Source organism: Peromyscus eremicus, unplaced genomic scaffold (genome assembly GCF_949786415.1).
Source record: "Peromyscus eremicus unplaced genomic scaffold, PerEre_H2_v1 PerEre#2#chrX_unloc_4, whole genome shotgun sequence".
NCBI lineage: Eukaryota > Metazoa > Chordata > Mammalia > Rodentia > Cricetidae > Peromyscus > Peromyscus eremicus.
Window position 1 is genome coordinate 1174443 of NW_026734291.1, and position 16353 is coordinate 1190795.

General features: G+C 31.0%; 1 protein-coding gene across 5 annotated transcripts in view; it reads left to right on the plus strand.

The window, feature by feature from the left end:
* The window catches only part of LOC131901160 (uncharacterized), a 77780-nt gene extending 64170 nt beyond the window's left edge, over window positions 1-13610 (plus strand). The window contains exons 3-4 of one of the 5 annotated variants that reach the window (XM_059252403.1): window positions 12732-12882; window positions 13238-13610. In XM_059252403.1, coding sequence (XP_059108386.1) covers window positions 12732-12882; window positions 13238-13595 — 509 coding nt within the window. In that variant the 3' untranslated portion in view covers window positions 13596-13610. Of the gene's footprint in view, window positions 1-55; window positions 183-12731 lie in introns of those variants that run through there. The other 4 variants (XM_059252404.1, XM_059252405.1, XR_009376403.1 and 1 more) reach the window with 4 other exon arrangements.
* The last annotated feature ends 2743 nt before the right edge of the window (window positions 13611-16353 follow it).

Consider the following 16353-nt stretch of genomic DNA (forward strand, 5'->3'; position numbering starts at 1 on the left):
TTAATGTACTTTAATCTGTGTTATTTACACTGTTGCTTTTGGTTAAAACTTCCAGGACACAATTTAATTTCTTCAGAGGCACATTTGTATCAACTTGCACAAGAAAATTACCTTTCATCTCCTCTAGAACTTTGAAGATGTTCTTCAGTATTATGGTCTTCCCAATTGTATCCTAAAATAACGTACCAAAAAAATATATGTTATTTTCTTTAAAACTGACCAAAATTTATGTTTCTACCTTCAGTGAAACTTAGAATATGACTGATTTATTCACCTAATATTCTTTCTCAATCAAATTACAGAGGAGGATCCAAAACCTAAGAACAGTTGTCCTCTCATTTTAATATGTGAAGAAAACTGTATCTTACCGATAATAGTGAGGTTCCTGTAGGTTTCCAGCATCACGTCTTTGTAGAGATTCTTCTGGGAAGGATCCAGTAAAGTCCACTCTTCCCAAGGGAAGTCGACATGAACATCATCATAGGTCACTGCATTCTAAAATATCCCATACATGTGTACAAGAGAAACCATAATACTTACATCATTGTAAATGTATAGTTCTTTGAGAGTATAGTCATATAATTCTGAAGCTCCCCACACTTACTTCATGACATACAAATTATATGTAATCAACAAGTCCCTTTAGAAGAAAACTGAATAAGAGGATCACTTCTGTCATTTCTGTACCGTTTGAATGGGATATCACCTTGCAAGAGAAATGCTTATTAACAAATATAGAGAGACAAGGAAACAAATCAACAGTACAGAGTACACACGAGAGAAATTGTATCAACAATTACTAACTATAAGGAAAAATAAGATGGATAAACTGGGTGTATTGGCTCATGCCTTTAACAGCAGGATTCAGAAGTCAGAGGCGGGTATATCTGTGTCTGAGTTGAATCCCAGCCTAGTCAATGCAATCAGGTCTAGGAAAGACTATGGTACATGTTAAGACCCTGTCTCCCAAGCAAAAATAAGCAGAACAAGAAAGAAAGAACTAAGAAGTTTTTACTGAAGTTCCTACAAAGAGTTATGCATTTACTTTAGTTCTGTATTCCTCAAAAATCCTGAAGTGCCACAATTCAAACTATAACATAAGTAAAAATTTACTAAAACGTAGTGCATGTTTAAATAATTATAAAGGGAAAGATGAAACCATTAGCCACATAAATGTTGATCATAAATAATCAACACAGGGCAATAGAGATGGCAAGCTAGTAAAGAGCTCTTGCTGGTCTTGCATAGAAGTGAGCTCAATTGCCAGTACTTACATGAAGAAACACATGTATCCATTATTCCAAGTTCAGGGTTACTGAGACCATCTTTTGATCACTGTGAGGATCAGGTACCCACATGGTGCATATCCATGCATTCAGATAAAATATTCATATTCATTTCAAAATCAAAACAAATGTAACAGGCAGGAGGAAGTTCATGCACCTGCAATGCAGTGACTCAGAAGGCGCAAGAATGTTAATATCATGAATACATTCCAAATAGAGAAATAGAATGATAACCTGTGTCAAATTTTAAAATTCAAGTTATATGTGGAGCTCAGTACAACAGCATATGCTTGACATTTACAAAAACCTACATCCCAGGCCCATCATTCAATAATATAAAAACAAAAAAGCCAGGAATGTTCACCCACATTAATCTGTGGACTTGGGAGCCAGAATCAGGAGGATTTGTGAGTTCCAGGCCAGCCTGGTGTACAGAACTTGTAGCCAGAGTTTTCCTGCCTGGCCCACAGTCAGGACAAATCTCTATCACCTGCCAGTCCCACAGCCACTCAGACCTGACCAAGTAAACACAGAGACTTATATTGCTTACAAACTGTATGGCCGTGGCAGGCTTCTTGCTAACTGTTCTTACAGCTTAAATTAATCCATTTCCATTAATCTATACCTTGCCACATGGCTCATGGCTTACCGGCGTCTTCACATGCTGTTTGTCATCATGGCGGCTGGCAGTGTCTCTCTGACTCAGCCTTCTACTTCCCAGCTTTATTCTCCTCCTTGTCCCGCCTACACTTCCTGCCTAGCCAATGGCCAATCAGTGTTTTATTTATTGACTAATTAGCAACACATTTGCCATACAGAACATCCCACAGCACATGAATTATGAACCCATGGCTGAGTGGTCCCCAACTGGATCAGGGCCTCTGAATGGGTGAGACAGTTGATTGGCTTGGTCTGTTTGGGAGGCATCCAGGCAGTGGGACTGGGTCCTGTGCTCATTACATGAGTTGGCTGTTTGAAACCTGGGGCCTATGCAGGGTCGCTTGGCTCGGTGTGGGAGGAGGGGACTGGACCTGCCTGGACTGAGTCTACCAGGTTGATCTCAGTCCTCAGGGGAGGCTTTGCCCTGGAGGAGATGGGAATGGGGGATGGGATAGGAGGAAGGTGGGGGAGGGAGGGGGAAGGACAGGGAAATCCATGGCTGATATGTAAAATTAAATCAAATTATAAAATAAAAAAATATATATGTATAGAACACAATTAGGTAAATGAAAAAAATTCTCCTCTGATAAAAATCTAATAACTATAACATATATTGAACATAGGAGATTAAATAAAATAGAAATTTTTATCTGATAATAGTCTATTATCCAAAATATACATATTAAACACAAAAATTCCAATAAAACAAAAATTCTTGTCTGATAAAAGTCTAATAACTAAAATATTCTTGTTGAACACAAGAAATTAAATAAAATAAAAATTCTCATCTGATATAGGTCAAATATAAAAATATACATTGAACACAAGAATTCAGATGAACAAAACAAAAATTCTCATCTGAAAAAGGTCTAATATCCAAAATGTACATACTGAACACAGGAAATCATAAACAGGACAAAATTCTCATGTGATAAAAGTCAAATATCAAAAATATACTTATCAAACACAAAAATTAAATAAAAGAAAAATTCTCTGCCGGTAAAGTTCTAATATCCAAAATATACACATTGATGACAAGAAAATGAAAGAAAAATTCTCAAATGCTAACAGTCTAATAACCAAAAAAACACACTGAACATCAAAAATCAGATAAATAAAATGAAAATTGTCATCTGATAAAGGTCAAATATTAAAAGTGTATTATATTACACAAGAAAATAAATAAAACAAAAAATTTTCACTGAGAAAATTCTAATATCCAAAATAAACATATTGAACACAAAAAGTTCAATAAAACAAAAATTCTTATCTTGTAGAGGTCAAATATCAAAAATATACTTATTGAACACAAGAAATTAGATAAATAAAACAAAAATTCTCATCTGATAAAGGTCTAATATCAACAATATCATTATTGAGCACAAAAAAACTAAAGAAAAGAAGAATTCTAATCTAATAAAAGTTTAATACTAAAATTATACATATTAAACATAGGTAAATAAAGCAAAAGTTCTCATCTGCTAAAAGGTGTAATATCAAAAATATACATATTGAACACAAGAAATCATAAAAGAAAACAAAATTTTCATGTGATAAATATCAAATATCAAACATACAGTTATTGAACATAAGAAATTAAATAAATAAAATTCAACTTATAAAAGTCTAATATCAAATGTATACATATTTGTATATTTCTTACTGTATTTATAACATTCATTTAACAATGCAATACAATTTTCTGATCCTTGAATGTTATTATTATCAACTATTAGGATATAAAGACGTGAAAGTTAGTAGTTAGACATTATAATAGAACTTGTAGTAAAATTAGATATGTTTTCAAGATTGAGCAGATATATTTTAGATAGACAGGTCATCTTCAAACACTTCAGAGATCTACAGAATATGGCATTTAAAATATTTTAATAACATAGAAAATTTTTCTTTTTTGTTATGACTATGAGACACGTCAGCTCCTGGAAGTACCAATCTACTTCAGAGAAAATATGGGCACTGAAAAAAACTACAATTAGGGATAACTTTCATTGTGGCAAAAATTAGCCACTGGACAACAAAGTATCCCCGAATCAACTGCTGACAAACAGGACAGACAGGACACGAAACAAAGGAGTACTGATTTTGCCAAATCAAGTGTGGTTATGGCTTTACCAAAAGGCATCTTCTGAGGACAGGATAATATGGCACCATCCCTGAAGTGGCCTTCGCAATCCAGAAAAGGTACTGTGCTCTTTTCTTTGAAGGCAGCTGAACAGGCAGTGGGTCGATGGCTTCTGATGTGCAATGGAACAGCAGCTGAAACAGTTATTCTTGAAGAGTAAGCTCACGCCTCTTAATAGTAGAATGGCATTTAGTAGAGGGATGTGGAGAAGAACAGGATGCTGAGATGAAGCCACATACACACATAGCCAAGAAGAATGGACAGCGGAATTAAAAAAAAATCAACAATTTCCAAAATTTAAAATCCTGAATCATGACATGACACTAGTGGAATTCAGGTGTTTCTGGTATATAGACTGCTCTCACCCAATGTGATGTTGAACTGTTGACCTTGTGTCCATCCTACTTCACAAATGAGTCTGTCAGATGTGCTAAGCCTACTTCACAAATGAGTCTCTCAGATATGCTAAGCCTATAGGCTGATGATGATGCCCCAGCACTGCGGAGAAACCTCAGGTGACTGTCCAGGCAGCTGGCTCTTTCTGTCAACTCACAATTTTTTGGAAGTTGCTTGCATGTACTTCCTGTTTTTATTTTTGTTAGCTAATATTATTTCCTTTTTGGGTCTCTGAGGGAGATGAAGATTAGTTAGTTACAGTTGAAGATTAATTAGGATAGAAAGTGAATTAGACACAATAGGATAGATAAAGGAATTATTTTCTCTGAATTTGTCAAATACAAATGGACTAGACATTGTTTAGATATTTATTACTTGTATGTATTGTATATAGTTATTGTACTTTTGTATATAGTTTTTCTTATGTTAGTTATAAGCTTTTTCCTTTTTTCTTTTTATTAAAATAGAAAAGGGGAAATATGGTGATATTTTATTTTGTACTAAAATATTATTTGTATGTTAATAAATAAAGTTGCCCAGTGGTCAGAGCTTAATAGCAAGACATAGGAAAGCCAGGTGGTGGTGGTGCACGCCTTTAATCCCAGCACTTCGTAGGCAGAGCTAGGTAAGTCTCTGTGTGTTCAGGAATACAGCCAGCATTGGATACATATGCCTTTAATCACAATACCAACCATAGAAGACCTGGAGGTCTATACAGACAGGCAGTGACGAGCCGGTCATGTGGTTGGGTTTTCAACCAATGAGAAGGCAGAACAAAAAGTCTATATAAAGACTTTAACACAGGAAGTAGCTTTGTTTCGGAGAGGTAGGACCTCTGCAGGAGGAAGGGTAAGGTTTTAGCTCTTAGCTCTGACTTCTTGGCTTTCTTCTTTGCATTGGTTCTGTGTTTCTTATTTAAAAAGACAGTTGGTTACATCTACACATATTGAACAAAATAAATAAAAGAAACATTTTTACCTAAAAAATGTCTATATCCAAAATTTACATATTGAACCTAAGAAATCAAATAAATATAACAAAACCTCTCATATGATAGAATTCGAATATCCAAAATATACATAATGAAACTAAGAAATAAAAAAAAAATCAAAAATTTTATTCTGATAAAGGTCTAACATCCAAATATATGTTTTATCCCAAGAAATCAGAAAAATAAAACAAAAAGTCTCATCAGATAAATGTCTAATATCCAAATATATATGCTGAGCATAAGGTATCAGACTACTATAACAAAAAATATCACCTGATAAATTTCTAATATCAAAAATATACATATTGAACATATTTAAATAAATAAAACAAAAATTCTCATCTGATTAAAATCTAAAATCCAAAATATGCATACTGAACACAATAAATTAATTAAATAAAAATTCTCAACTGACAAAGAACTAAAATTCTGCCCTGATAAAGGTCTAATATTCAATATATATATAAAATAAAAAATTAGATGAATTAAACAAAATTTCTCCTCTAATAAAGGTCTAATACTCACAATATGCATATTGAACACAAGAAATTAGACAAATAAAAAATTCTCATCTGATAAATGTCTAATATTTAAAATATACATTTTAAACACAGGACACTAGATAAATAAAACAAAAATTCTCACCTGATTAGGGTCTAATATCAAAAATATTCACATTCAACAAAAGAAATTAAATAAAACAAAAATTCTCACTTAATAAAAACTAATATCCAAAATATGCAAAATGAACATAAGAAATCAAATACACAAAACAAAAAGTCTCATCTGATAAAGGTCTAATATCAAAAATATACATAATGAACACAAGAAGTTAAATAAAACAAAAATTCTCACCTGATGATGTGGTGATTTCTAAAATATACATACTTAACACAAGAAATTAAATAAAACACAAAATCAGATATTATTAAGCTCTAATATCAAAAATATACATATTGAACACAAGAAATCATAAAAGAAAAAAAAATTTCTCATCTCATAAGGTCTAATATCCAAAATACACATACTGAAAATATTTAGAAAAATAAATTTTCTCACCTGTTAATGGTCTAATATTCCAAAATATACATACTGAACAGAAGAAATTAAAAGAAAAAAATTCTCACATGACAAAAGTCTAATATCCAAAATATATATAAAAACCTCGAGAAATCATATAAATAAAACAAAAATTCTCACCTGATAAAGGTCTAATAAATAAAATACACATACTGTACACAAGGAAATAAATAAAAGAAAAATTCTCATCTGATAAAGGTCTAATATTTAAAATATGCATGTGGAACATAAGTAGATGAATAAAACAAAAATTCTCATCTGATAAAGGTCAAATATCACAAATATACCTATGGAATGCAAGAAATCATATAAACAAACAAAAATTCTCATCTGCTAAAGGTCTATTATGCAAATATACATATTGAAACAAGAAATCAGATCAACAAAACAAAACTTTTCACCTCATAAAGGTTTAACATACAATATATACATATAGAACACAAGAAATCAGGAAAACAAAACAAAATAATCGAGTGATTAAGGTCTAATATGAAAAATATACTTATTGAAGACAAGAAATAAAATAAAACAAAAATTCTGTTCTGATAAAGTTCTTATATAAAAAATATATCAATTTAAAACAAGAAATCAGATAAATAAAGTGACAATTCTCATCTGTTACAGTTTTAATATCCAAAATATCGATGTTGAACAGACAAAATCAGATCAATAAAACAAAAGTTCTCACCTGATAAAGGTCTTATATCCAAAATATACATATTGATATTATTAGATAAATAAAACAAAAATTCTCATCTGTTAAAGTTTAATATTGAAAATATACATAGTAAACACAGGAAAGTAAATAAAACAAAAATTCTCACCTAAAAAATGTCTAATATCCAAAATATACATATTGAAAACACAAAAAATTATTAGATGATAATTTTTGTTTCAATTAATTTCTTGTGTTCAGTATGCATATTTTTGATATTAGAAATTATTCAGATGAAAATTTTCATTTTATTTGTCTGATTTTTTGTGTTAATTATGCATATTTTTTCTATTAAACCTCTACCAGATGAAAATTTTTGTTATGTTTATATGATTTCTTGTGTTCAATATGTATATTTAAAACAAAATTTCTCATCTGATAAAAGTCTAATATCCAAAATATATATATTGAACATAAGAAATCAGATAAATAAAACAAAATTTCTCATCTAGTAAAGGTCTTTTATAAAAAGCATACTGAACACAGTAAATTAATTAAGACAAAAATTATTATCTCATGAAAGTCTAATATCCAAAACATACATACTGAACACAAGAGTAAATAAAACAAAAATTCTCATCTCATAAAGGTGTCATATTCAAAATATACATATTGAATACAAGATATCAAATAAATAAAAGGAAAATTCTTATCTGATAAAAGTCTGGTATCCAAAATACACATATTGAGCAAAAGAAATCGGAAAAAGGAAACAAAATACTCATGAGATAAAGGTCTAATATGAAAAAATATACTTATTGAATAAAAGAAATAAACTAAAACAAAAATTCTGTTCTGATAAAGGACTAATACAAAAATATACCAATTGAACACAAGAAATCACATAACTGAAACAAAAATTCCTGCATGATAAAGGTCTCATATCCAAAATATACATATTGAACACAAGAAATCATATAAACAAAAAAAAAATTCTCACCTGATAGAGGTTTAATACCAAAAATATGTATAATGAACACAAAAAAATCAGACAAATAAAATGAAAATTCTCACCTGATAGCAGTCTAAAATTCAAAATATACATATTGAACACTAGAAATCAGTTAAATGATAAAAAAATTCTCATCTAATAAAAATTAACAACTCGAGGACATTGAAGCATCTGCCGGGGGTCTTGGAAAAGGGAGGCCTTCCCAATGACTCTGAGATACCACCTTACACCTGTCAAGATGGCTAAGATCAAAAACAAGGAAGACACCTTATGCAGGAGAGGATGTGGAGCTAGGGGAACTCTCCTCCACTGCTAGTGGGAATGCAAACTTGTACAACCACTTTGGAAATCAATATGGCGCATTCTTAGAAAATTGGGAATCCATCTCCCCCAAGATCCAGCTATACCACTCTTGGGCATATACCCAAGGAATGCCCAATCATAACACAAGAGCACTTGCTCAGCTCTGTTCATATCAGCATTGTTTGTAATAGCCAGAACCTGGAAACAACCTAGATGCCCTTCAACGGAAGAAGGGATAAATAAAATGGAATACTACTCAGAAGAGAAAAACAATGACATCATGAGGTTTGCAGGAAAATGGATGGATCTAGAAAAAAATCATCCTGAGTGAGGTAACCCAGACTCAGAAAGACAAACATGGTATGTACTCACTCATAGCAGGATACTAGATGTGGTACAAGGATGACTGGACTGTTGCTCACATCACCAGGGAGGCTACCTGGAAAACAGGACCCCAAGAAAGACACAGGGATCACCCAATGACGGAGAAATGGATGAGATCTACATGAACAATCTGGACATGAGTGGGGGGGAATGAAGGGCGAGGGTCAAGGGAAAGAAAGCTTGGGGGAGCCGGAAATCCCAACTGGATCAAGAACAGAAAGGGAGAACAAGGAATAAGAGACCATGGTAAATGAAGACCACATGAGAATAGGAAGAAGCAAAGTGCTAGAGATGCCCACAGAAATCCACAAAGATACCCTCACAATAGACTGCTGACAATGTTGAGACAATCCGAACTGTCCTACTCTGGTGATGGGATGGCCAAACACCCTAATTGTCGTGCTAGAAACCCCATCCAATGACTGAGGGAACTGGATGCAGAGATCCATGGCTTGGCCCCAGGTGGAGCTCTGGGAGTCCAATTAACAAGAAAGCAGAGGGTTTATATGAGCAAGAATTGTCTAGATCAATGTTGGGTAAAGCACAGGGACAAATAGCCAAACAAATAGAAACACATGAACTATGAACCAATGACTGAGGAGCCCCCAACTGGATGAGGCCCTCTGAATGGGTGAGATATTTGATTGGCTTGATCTGTTTGGGAGGCATCCAGGCAGTGGGACCGGGTCCTGTGCTGATTGCATGAGTTGGCTGTTTGAAACCTGGGGCTTATACAGGGTCGCTTGGCTCAGCCTGGGAGGAGGGGACTGGACCTGCCTGGACTGAGTCTACCAGGTTGATCTCAGTCTTTGGGGGGAGGCTTTGTCCTGGAAGAGGTGGAAATAGGGGGTAGGCTGGGGGGAAAGGGAGGCGGGTGGGAGGGAGGAGAACAAAGCAATCTGTGGCTGATATGTAGAACTGAATTGTATTTTAAAATAAAATTAAATTAAATTAAAAAAAATTAACAACTCATGAAAATCTAATATCCAAAATAAACATATTGAACTCAAGAAATTAAATGACACAATAATTCTCACCTGATAAAGAACTTATATCTAAAGTATACATATTCAAATAAAGAAATCAAATAAATAAACAAAATTTCTCATCTGATAAATGTCTAATATCCAAATATTATTTACTGAACACTAGAAATTAAATAAAAAGTTTTGTCATCTGATAAAAGTCCAATATCAAAAATATTATATTAAACACTAGAAATCAAATAATAAAACAAATATTCTCATCTGATGAAGGTCTAATATCTAAATTAAACCTGTTGAACAGAAGAAATCAGATAAATAAAATAACAATTTTCATCATAGAAATGTCGAATATAAAAAATATACATATTGAACACAAGATATCATTAATCAATTAAAAATTCTCACCTGATAAAAGTGCAATATCCAAAATATACATATCGAACATAACTAGCTAAATAAAAAAATTCTCATCTGATAAATGTCTTATATTGAAAATATACATATTGAACTTAATTAGATAAATAACACCAAAAAGTCACATCTGATAAAGGTCTACATCCAAAATATACATATTGAATGCAAGAAATAAAACAATAATTGTCACCTGATAAAGGTCTAATATCCAAAATATACATATTGAACTGAAGAAACCAGATCAATAAAACAAAAACTTTCATCAGATAAAGGTCTAATATCCAAAATATACATGTTGAATACAAGATATCAGACTAATATAACAAAAATTAGCATTTGACAAATGTCTAATACCCAATGTATACATATAGAATGCAGTATACCATATAAATAAAACAAAAATTCTCACCTGATAAAGTATTAATATCAAAAATATGCATGCTGGACACAAGAAATCAAATATATAAAACAAAAATTCTCATCTGATAAAGGTCTAATATCCAAAATATACATATTGAACTTAATAAGATAAATAAAACAAAAATTATCATCTGTTAAACATTTACTGTCCAAAATATACATACTTAACAGAAGAAATGAAATAAAACAAAAATCTGATCTGATAAAGGTCTAATATAAAAAATGTACATAGTGAACACAAGAAATCAGATGAATAAAACAAAAACTTCATCTGTTAAAGATCTAATATCCAAAATATACATATTGAACACAAAAAAATCCAACAAAACAAATGAAAATTCTAAATTGATAAGGATCTAATATCAAAAAATGCATATTGCACACACGAAATTAGATAAATAAAACAAAAATTCTCATCTGATAAATGTCTAATATCCAAAGTATACATACTGAACACAAGAAATTAAATAAAACAAAAAATTCTCATCTGAAAAAGGTCTAATAACCAAAATATACATATTGAACATAATAAGATAAATAAAATAAAAATTCTCATCCGTTAATGGTATAATGTCCAAAATATACATACTAAGCACAAGAAATTAAATAAGACAAAAATTTTCATCTGATAAAGGCCTAATATCCAAAATATACATATTGAATAAAAGAAATCATACAAATAAAACAAAAATTCTCCTCTGAAATCGGTCCTATATCCAAAATATATATATTGAACATAATTAGATAAATAAAACAAAAATTCTCATCTGATAAAGGTCTGATATCAAAAATATACATAGTGAACACAAGAAATCAGATAAATAAAAGGAAAATTCTCATTTGATAGAGGTCTAATATCCAAATATACAGTTTGAACAAAGGAAATCAGACAAACAAAAAAAAATTTTCATGTGATAAAATTTTAATATCCAAAATACACATATTGAACAAAATAGAAGAAAAAAACAACAATTATTAGATTATTAGATATACATATTGAACATATTTAGATAAATGAAAACAAAAATTCTCATTGGATAAAAGTCTAATATCCAAGCAGTGTGGTGGTGGCACATGCCTTTAATCCCAGCACTCGGGAGGCAGAGCCAGGCGGATCTCTGTGAGTTTGAGGCCAGCCTGGTCTACAAAGTGAGTTCCAGGAAAGGCGCAAAGCTACACAGGGAAACCCTGTTTCGAAAAAAAAAAAAAAAAAAAAACTAAAAAAAAAAGTCTAATATCCAAAACATAGATATTGAAAACAGGATACCAGATAAATAAAACAAAATTTCTCATCTGATCAAGATCTAATGACAAGTATGTATATTGAACACAAGAAATCAGATAAATAAAACAAAAATTCTCATCTGATATCAAAAATATGCATACTGAACACATGGTATCAGATAAATAAATCAAGAATTCTAACCTGATAAAGGTCTAATATTCAAAATATACAAAAAACACAAGAAATCAGAAAAACAAAACAAAATTCTCATGTGATAAAGGTTTAACATGAAAAATGTATTTATTGAACACAAGAAATTAAACAAAACAAAACTTCTGTTCTGATAATGGTCTAATATAAAAATATACTTATTGAACACAAGAAATCAGACAAAAGAAGAATTCTCATCTGATAAAGGTATCTTTATAGGCGTTTCCTTCTTTAGGTTGTGAAAGTTTTCTTCTATGATTTTGTTGAATATATTTTCTGTGCCTTTGAGTTGGTATTCTTTTCATTCTTCTATCCCTATTATTCTTAGGTTTGGTCTTTTTATGGTGTCCCAAATTTCTTGGACATTTTGGGTCATGACTTTGTTGGCTTTAGTGTTTTCTTTGACTGATGAATCTATTTCCTCTACCGTATCTTCAACACCAGAGATCCACTCTTCCATCTCTTGCACTCTGTTGGTTATGCTTGCATCTGTAGTTCCTGTTCATTTATTCAGATTTACACTTCCAGCATTTCCTCAATTTGTGTCTTCTTTGTCTCCATTTCAGTCAGGCAGCAGACCTCCTGCAGGCAGATCAGACTACCACCATCCCCCATGAGACCCTGTAACCAAGCCCCACCTCCCCCCATCCCACCCATTCTTCAAGACTGCAACTGTTCCCTGAGACAGAGATGGCCAAGACCCGATTGGACTAAGAGGTGAGTCTTTATCCTCAATCCTGAACACCCCAGACCCTAGGCTTTGGGCCCAGGGGCACAACCCTGCACCCCTACACCACTACCCATTGCAGTTCCAGTTTCGGGCCAGTCAGCAGGCAGACCTACTGCAGGCAGTTCAGACTTCCACCATCCCCCACCAGACCTTGTAACTCACAAGTCCCACCCCTCCCAACCCACCTGTGTGCCAAGATTACAACTACTCCCTGAGACAGAGCCCACAAGGGCCAACTGGACTAAGAGCTTCTCCCTGAGACAAACAGTCCATCAGAACCCAATAGACCAAGAGCTCCCACTGGACCAAGATTATTGATCCGACTGAGAGAGCCTCCCTCAGACACAGACACCGCTTGCACCAAGTGGAGAAAGAGATGGATAGAGGTCAGTGCAAAAGTACAGTCAACAACAAAAAACACACCATGGTTCCATCAGAACCTACACCAGCAAGACCTGAACATCCCAACACAGAGGAAACAGAAGAAATCGACCTTAAAAATGATCTTAAGAAGATGTTAGAGATCTTTAAAGAGGAAATGAAAAATTCCCTTAAAGAATTAGAGGAAAAGTCAAACAAAAAATGGGAAGCAATCAGTAAATCCCTTGAAAGCCAAGAGAAAGCAATTAAATATTTGAGGGAAACAGCTCAAGATTTGAAATCTGATTTCTCATTTGCAATATGTATATTTTGCATATAGACATTTATTAGGTGAGAATTTTTGTTTTATTTAATTTCTTGCATTCAATATGTATATTTTGGTTATTAAACCTTTATCAGATGAGAGTTTTTGTGTTGTGTATATGATTTCTTGTGTTTAATGTATATATATATATATATATATATATGACACTAGATCTTTATCAGATTAAAATTTTTGTTTTATTTAATTTCTTGAGTTCAATATGTAATTTTCAACATTAGAAGTTTATCAGATTAGGATTTTTGTTTAATTTATCTAATTATGTTACATTTATCAGATGAGGATTTCTGTTTTATTTATCTGATTTCTAGTGTTCAGTATTTATATTTTGGCTTAGTCCTTTATCAGATGAGAAGTTTTGTTTTATTTATCTGATTTCTTGTGTTCATTATGTATATTTTGAATATTAGAACTTTATCAGATGCAAATTTTTGTTTTATTTATCTGACGTATTGTGTAAAATATGTATATTTCTGATATTAGACTTTTATTAGGTGAGAATTTTTTTATTTATCTAATTATGTTTGATGTGTATGTTTGGGATAGTAGACCTTTATCATATGAGAATTTTTGTTTCATTTAATATCTGTGTTCAAAAAGTATATTAGGGATAGTAGACCTCTATCAGATGAGAATTTTCATTTTATTTATATTATTTATTGTGTTCAATATGTATATTTTGGATATTAGACCTTTATCAGATGAGAAATTTTGTTTTAATTAATTTGTTGTGTTCTGTATGTATATTTTGGATACTAGAAATTTATCATGTGATAATTTTTTGTTCTATTTATGTTATCATGTTCAATGTGTATACTTTGGGTATTAGAACATTATCAAATGATTTTTTTTATTTATCTGACTTCTTAGAATCAATGTGTATATTTTTGATATTAGACTTTTATCAGATGAGAATTTTTGTTTTATTTATCTGATTTCCAGTGTTCAATGTGTATATTTTTGATATTAGACCTTTAAAAGATGAGAATTTTTGTTTTATTTAATTTATTGTGTTAAATGAAAATATTTTGGATATTAGACTTTTATCGGATGAGAATTTTTGATTTACTTGTCTGATTTCTTGTCTTCACTCTGTATATTGTGGTATTAGACCTTTATCAGATGAGATTTTTTTGTTTTATTTATTTGATTTCTTGAGTTCCATATGTATATTTTGGATATTAGACCTTTATCTGATAACAATATTTGTTCTATTTACCTGATTTCTTGTGTTCAATATGTATATTTTAGATATTAGACCTTTATCTAATGATAATTTTTGTTTTATTTTTCTGATTTCTGGTGTTCAATATGTATTTTGGATATTAGACCTTTATGAGATGAGAATTTTTTTTATTTAATATCTTGTGTTCAATATGTATATTTTGGATATTAAAGTTTTATAAGATGAAAATTTTTGTTTTATTTACCTGATTTCTTGGATTCAACATGTATATTTTGGATATTAGTCCTTTTCAGATGAGAATTTTTGTTTATCTGACTTCTTGTGTTCAATATGTGTAATTTGGATATTAGACCTTTACCCTATGACAATTTTTGCTTTATTTATTTGATTTCTTGTGTTCAATATGTAATTTTGGATATTAGACCTTGATCAGATGAGAATTTTTGTTTTATTTAATTTCTTGTGTTCAATAAGAATATTTGTGATATTAGACTTTTATCCAATGAGGATTTTTTGCTTTATTTATCCAAGTATGTTCAATATGTATATTTTGGGTACTCGACCCTTATCACATGATAATTATTGCTTTGCTTTTCTGTTTTCTTTTTTCAATATGTATATTTTGTATATTAGACCTTTATCAGGTGACAATTTTATTTTATTTATCTAATTTCTTGTGTTCAATGTGTATAATTTGGATATTAAAACTATACTGGTGAGAATTTTTGTTTTATCTAATTTCTTGTTTTCAATAAGTATATTTTATATATTAGACCTACCGATGAGAATTTTGCTGTTTTTAATTTCTTGATTTCAACATATATATTTTGGATATTAGAACTTTAGCAGATGAATTTTTGTTTTACTTAATTTCTTGTGTTCAATATGTATATTTTTGTTTTTAGACCTTCATCAGATGAGAATTTTTGTATTTTTATGTGATTTCTTGTGTTGAGTATGTATATTTTTGATATTAGATCTTTATCAGATGAGAATTTTTGCTTTACTTCCTTGGTTTCTTGGATTTGATTATGAATATTTCGGAAATTAGTACTTTATCAGATGAGAGTTTTTGTTTTCTTTACCTGATTTCTAGTGTTCTGTATGTATATTTTGGATATGAGACCTTTATCAGAAGAGAAATTTTGTTTTATTTTATTTCTTGTGTTCTTTAATTATATTTTTGATATTTGAGCTTTATCACATGAAAATTTTGTTTTCTTTTTCTGATTTTTTCTGTTCTATATGTATATTTTGGATATTAGAAAATTATCAGATGATAATTTTTGTTTTATTTATCTAATTATATTTGGTATGTATATTTTGGAAATTAGACCCTAATCAGGTGAGAATTTTTGATTTATTTATCTGATTTCTTTGGTTCAATGTGTATATTTAGGATTTTAGACCTTTATCAGATATGAATTTTTGTTTGATTTATCTGATTTCTTGTGTTCAACATGTATATTTTGGATATAAGACTTATGTCAGATGAGAATTTTTTATATACAGATGATGATGTCTTGTGTTCAATATTTATAGTTTAGGTATTAGACCTTTATCACATGA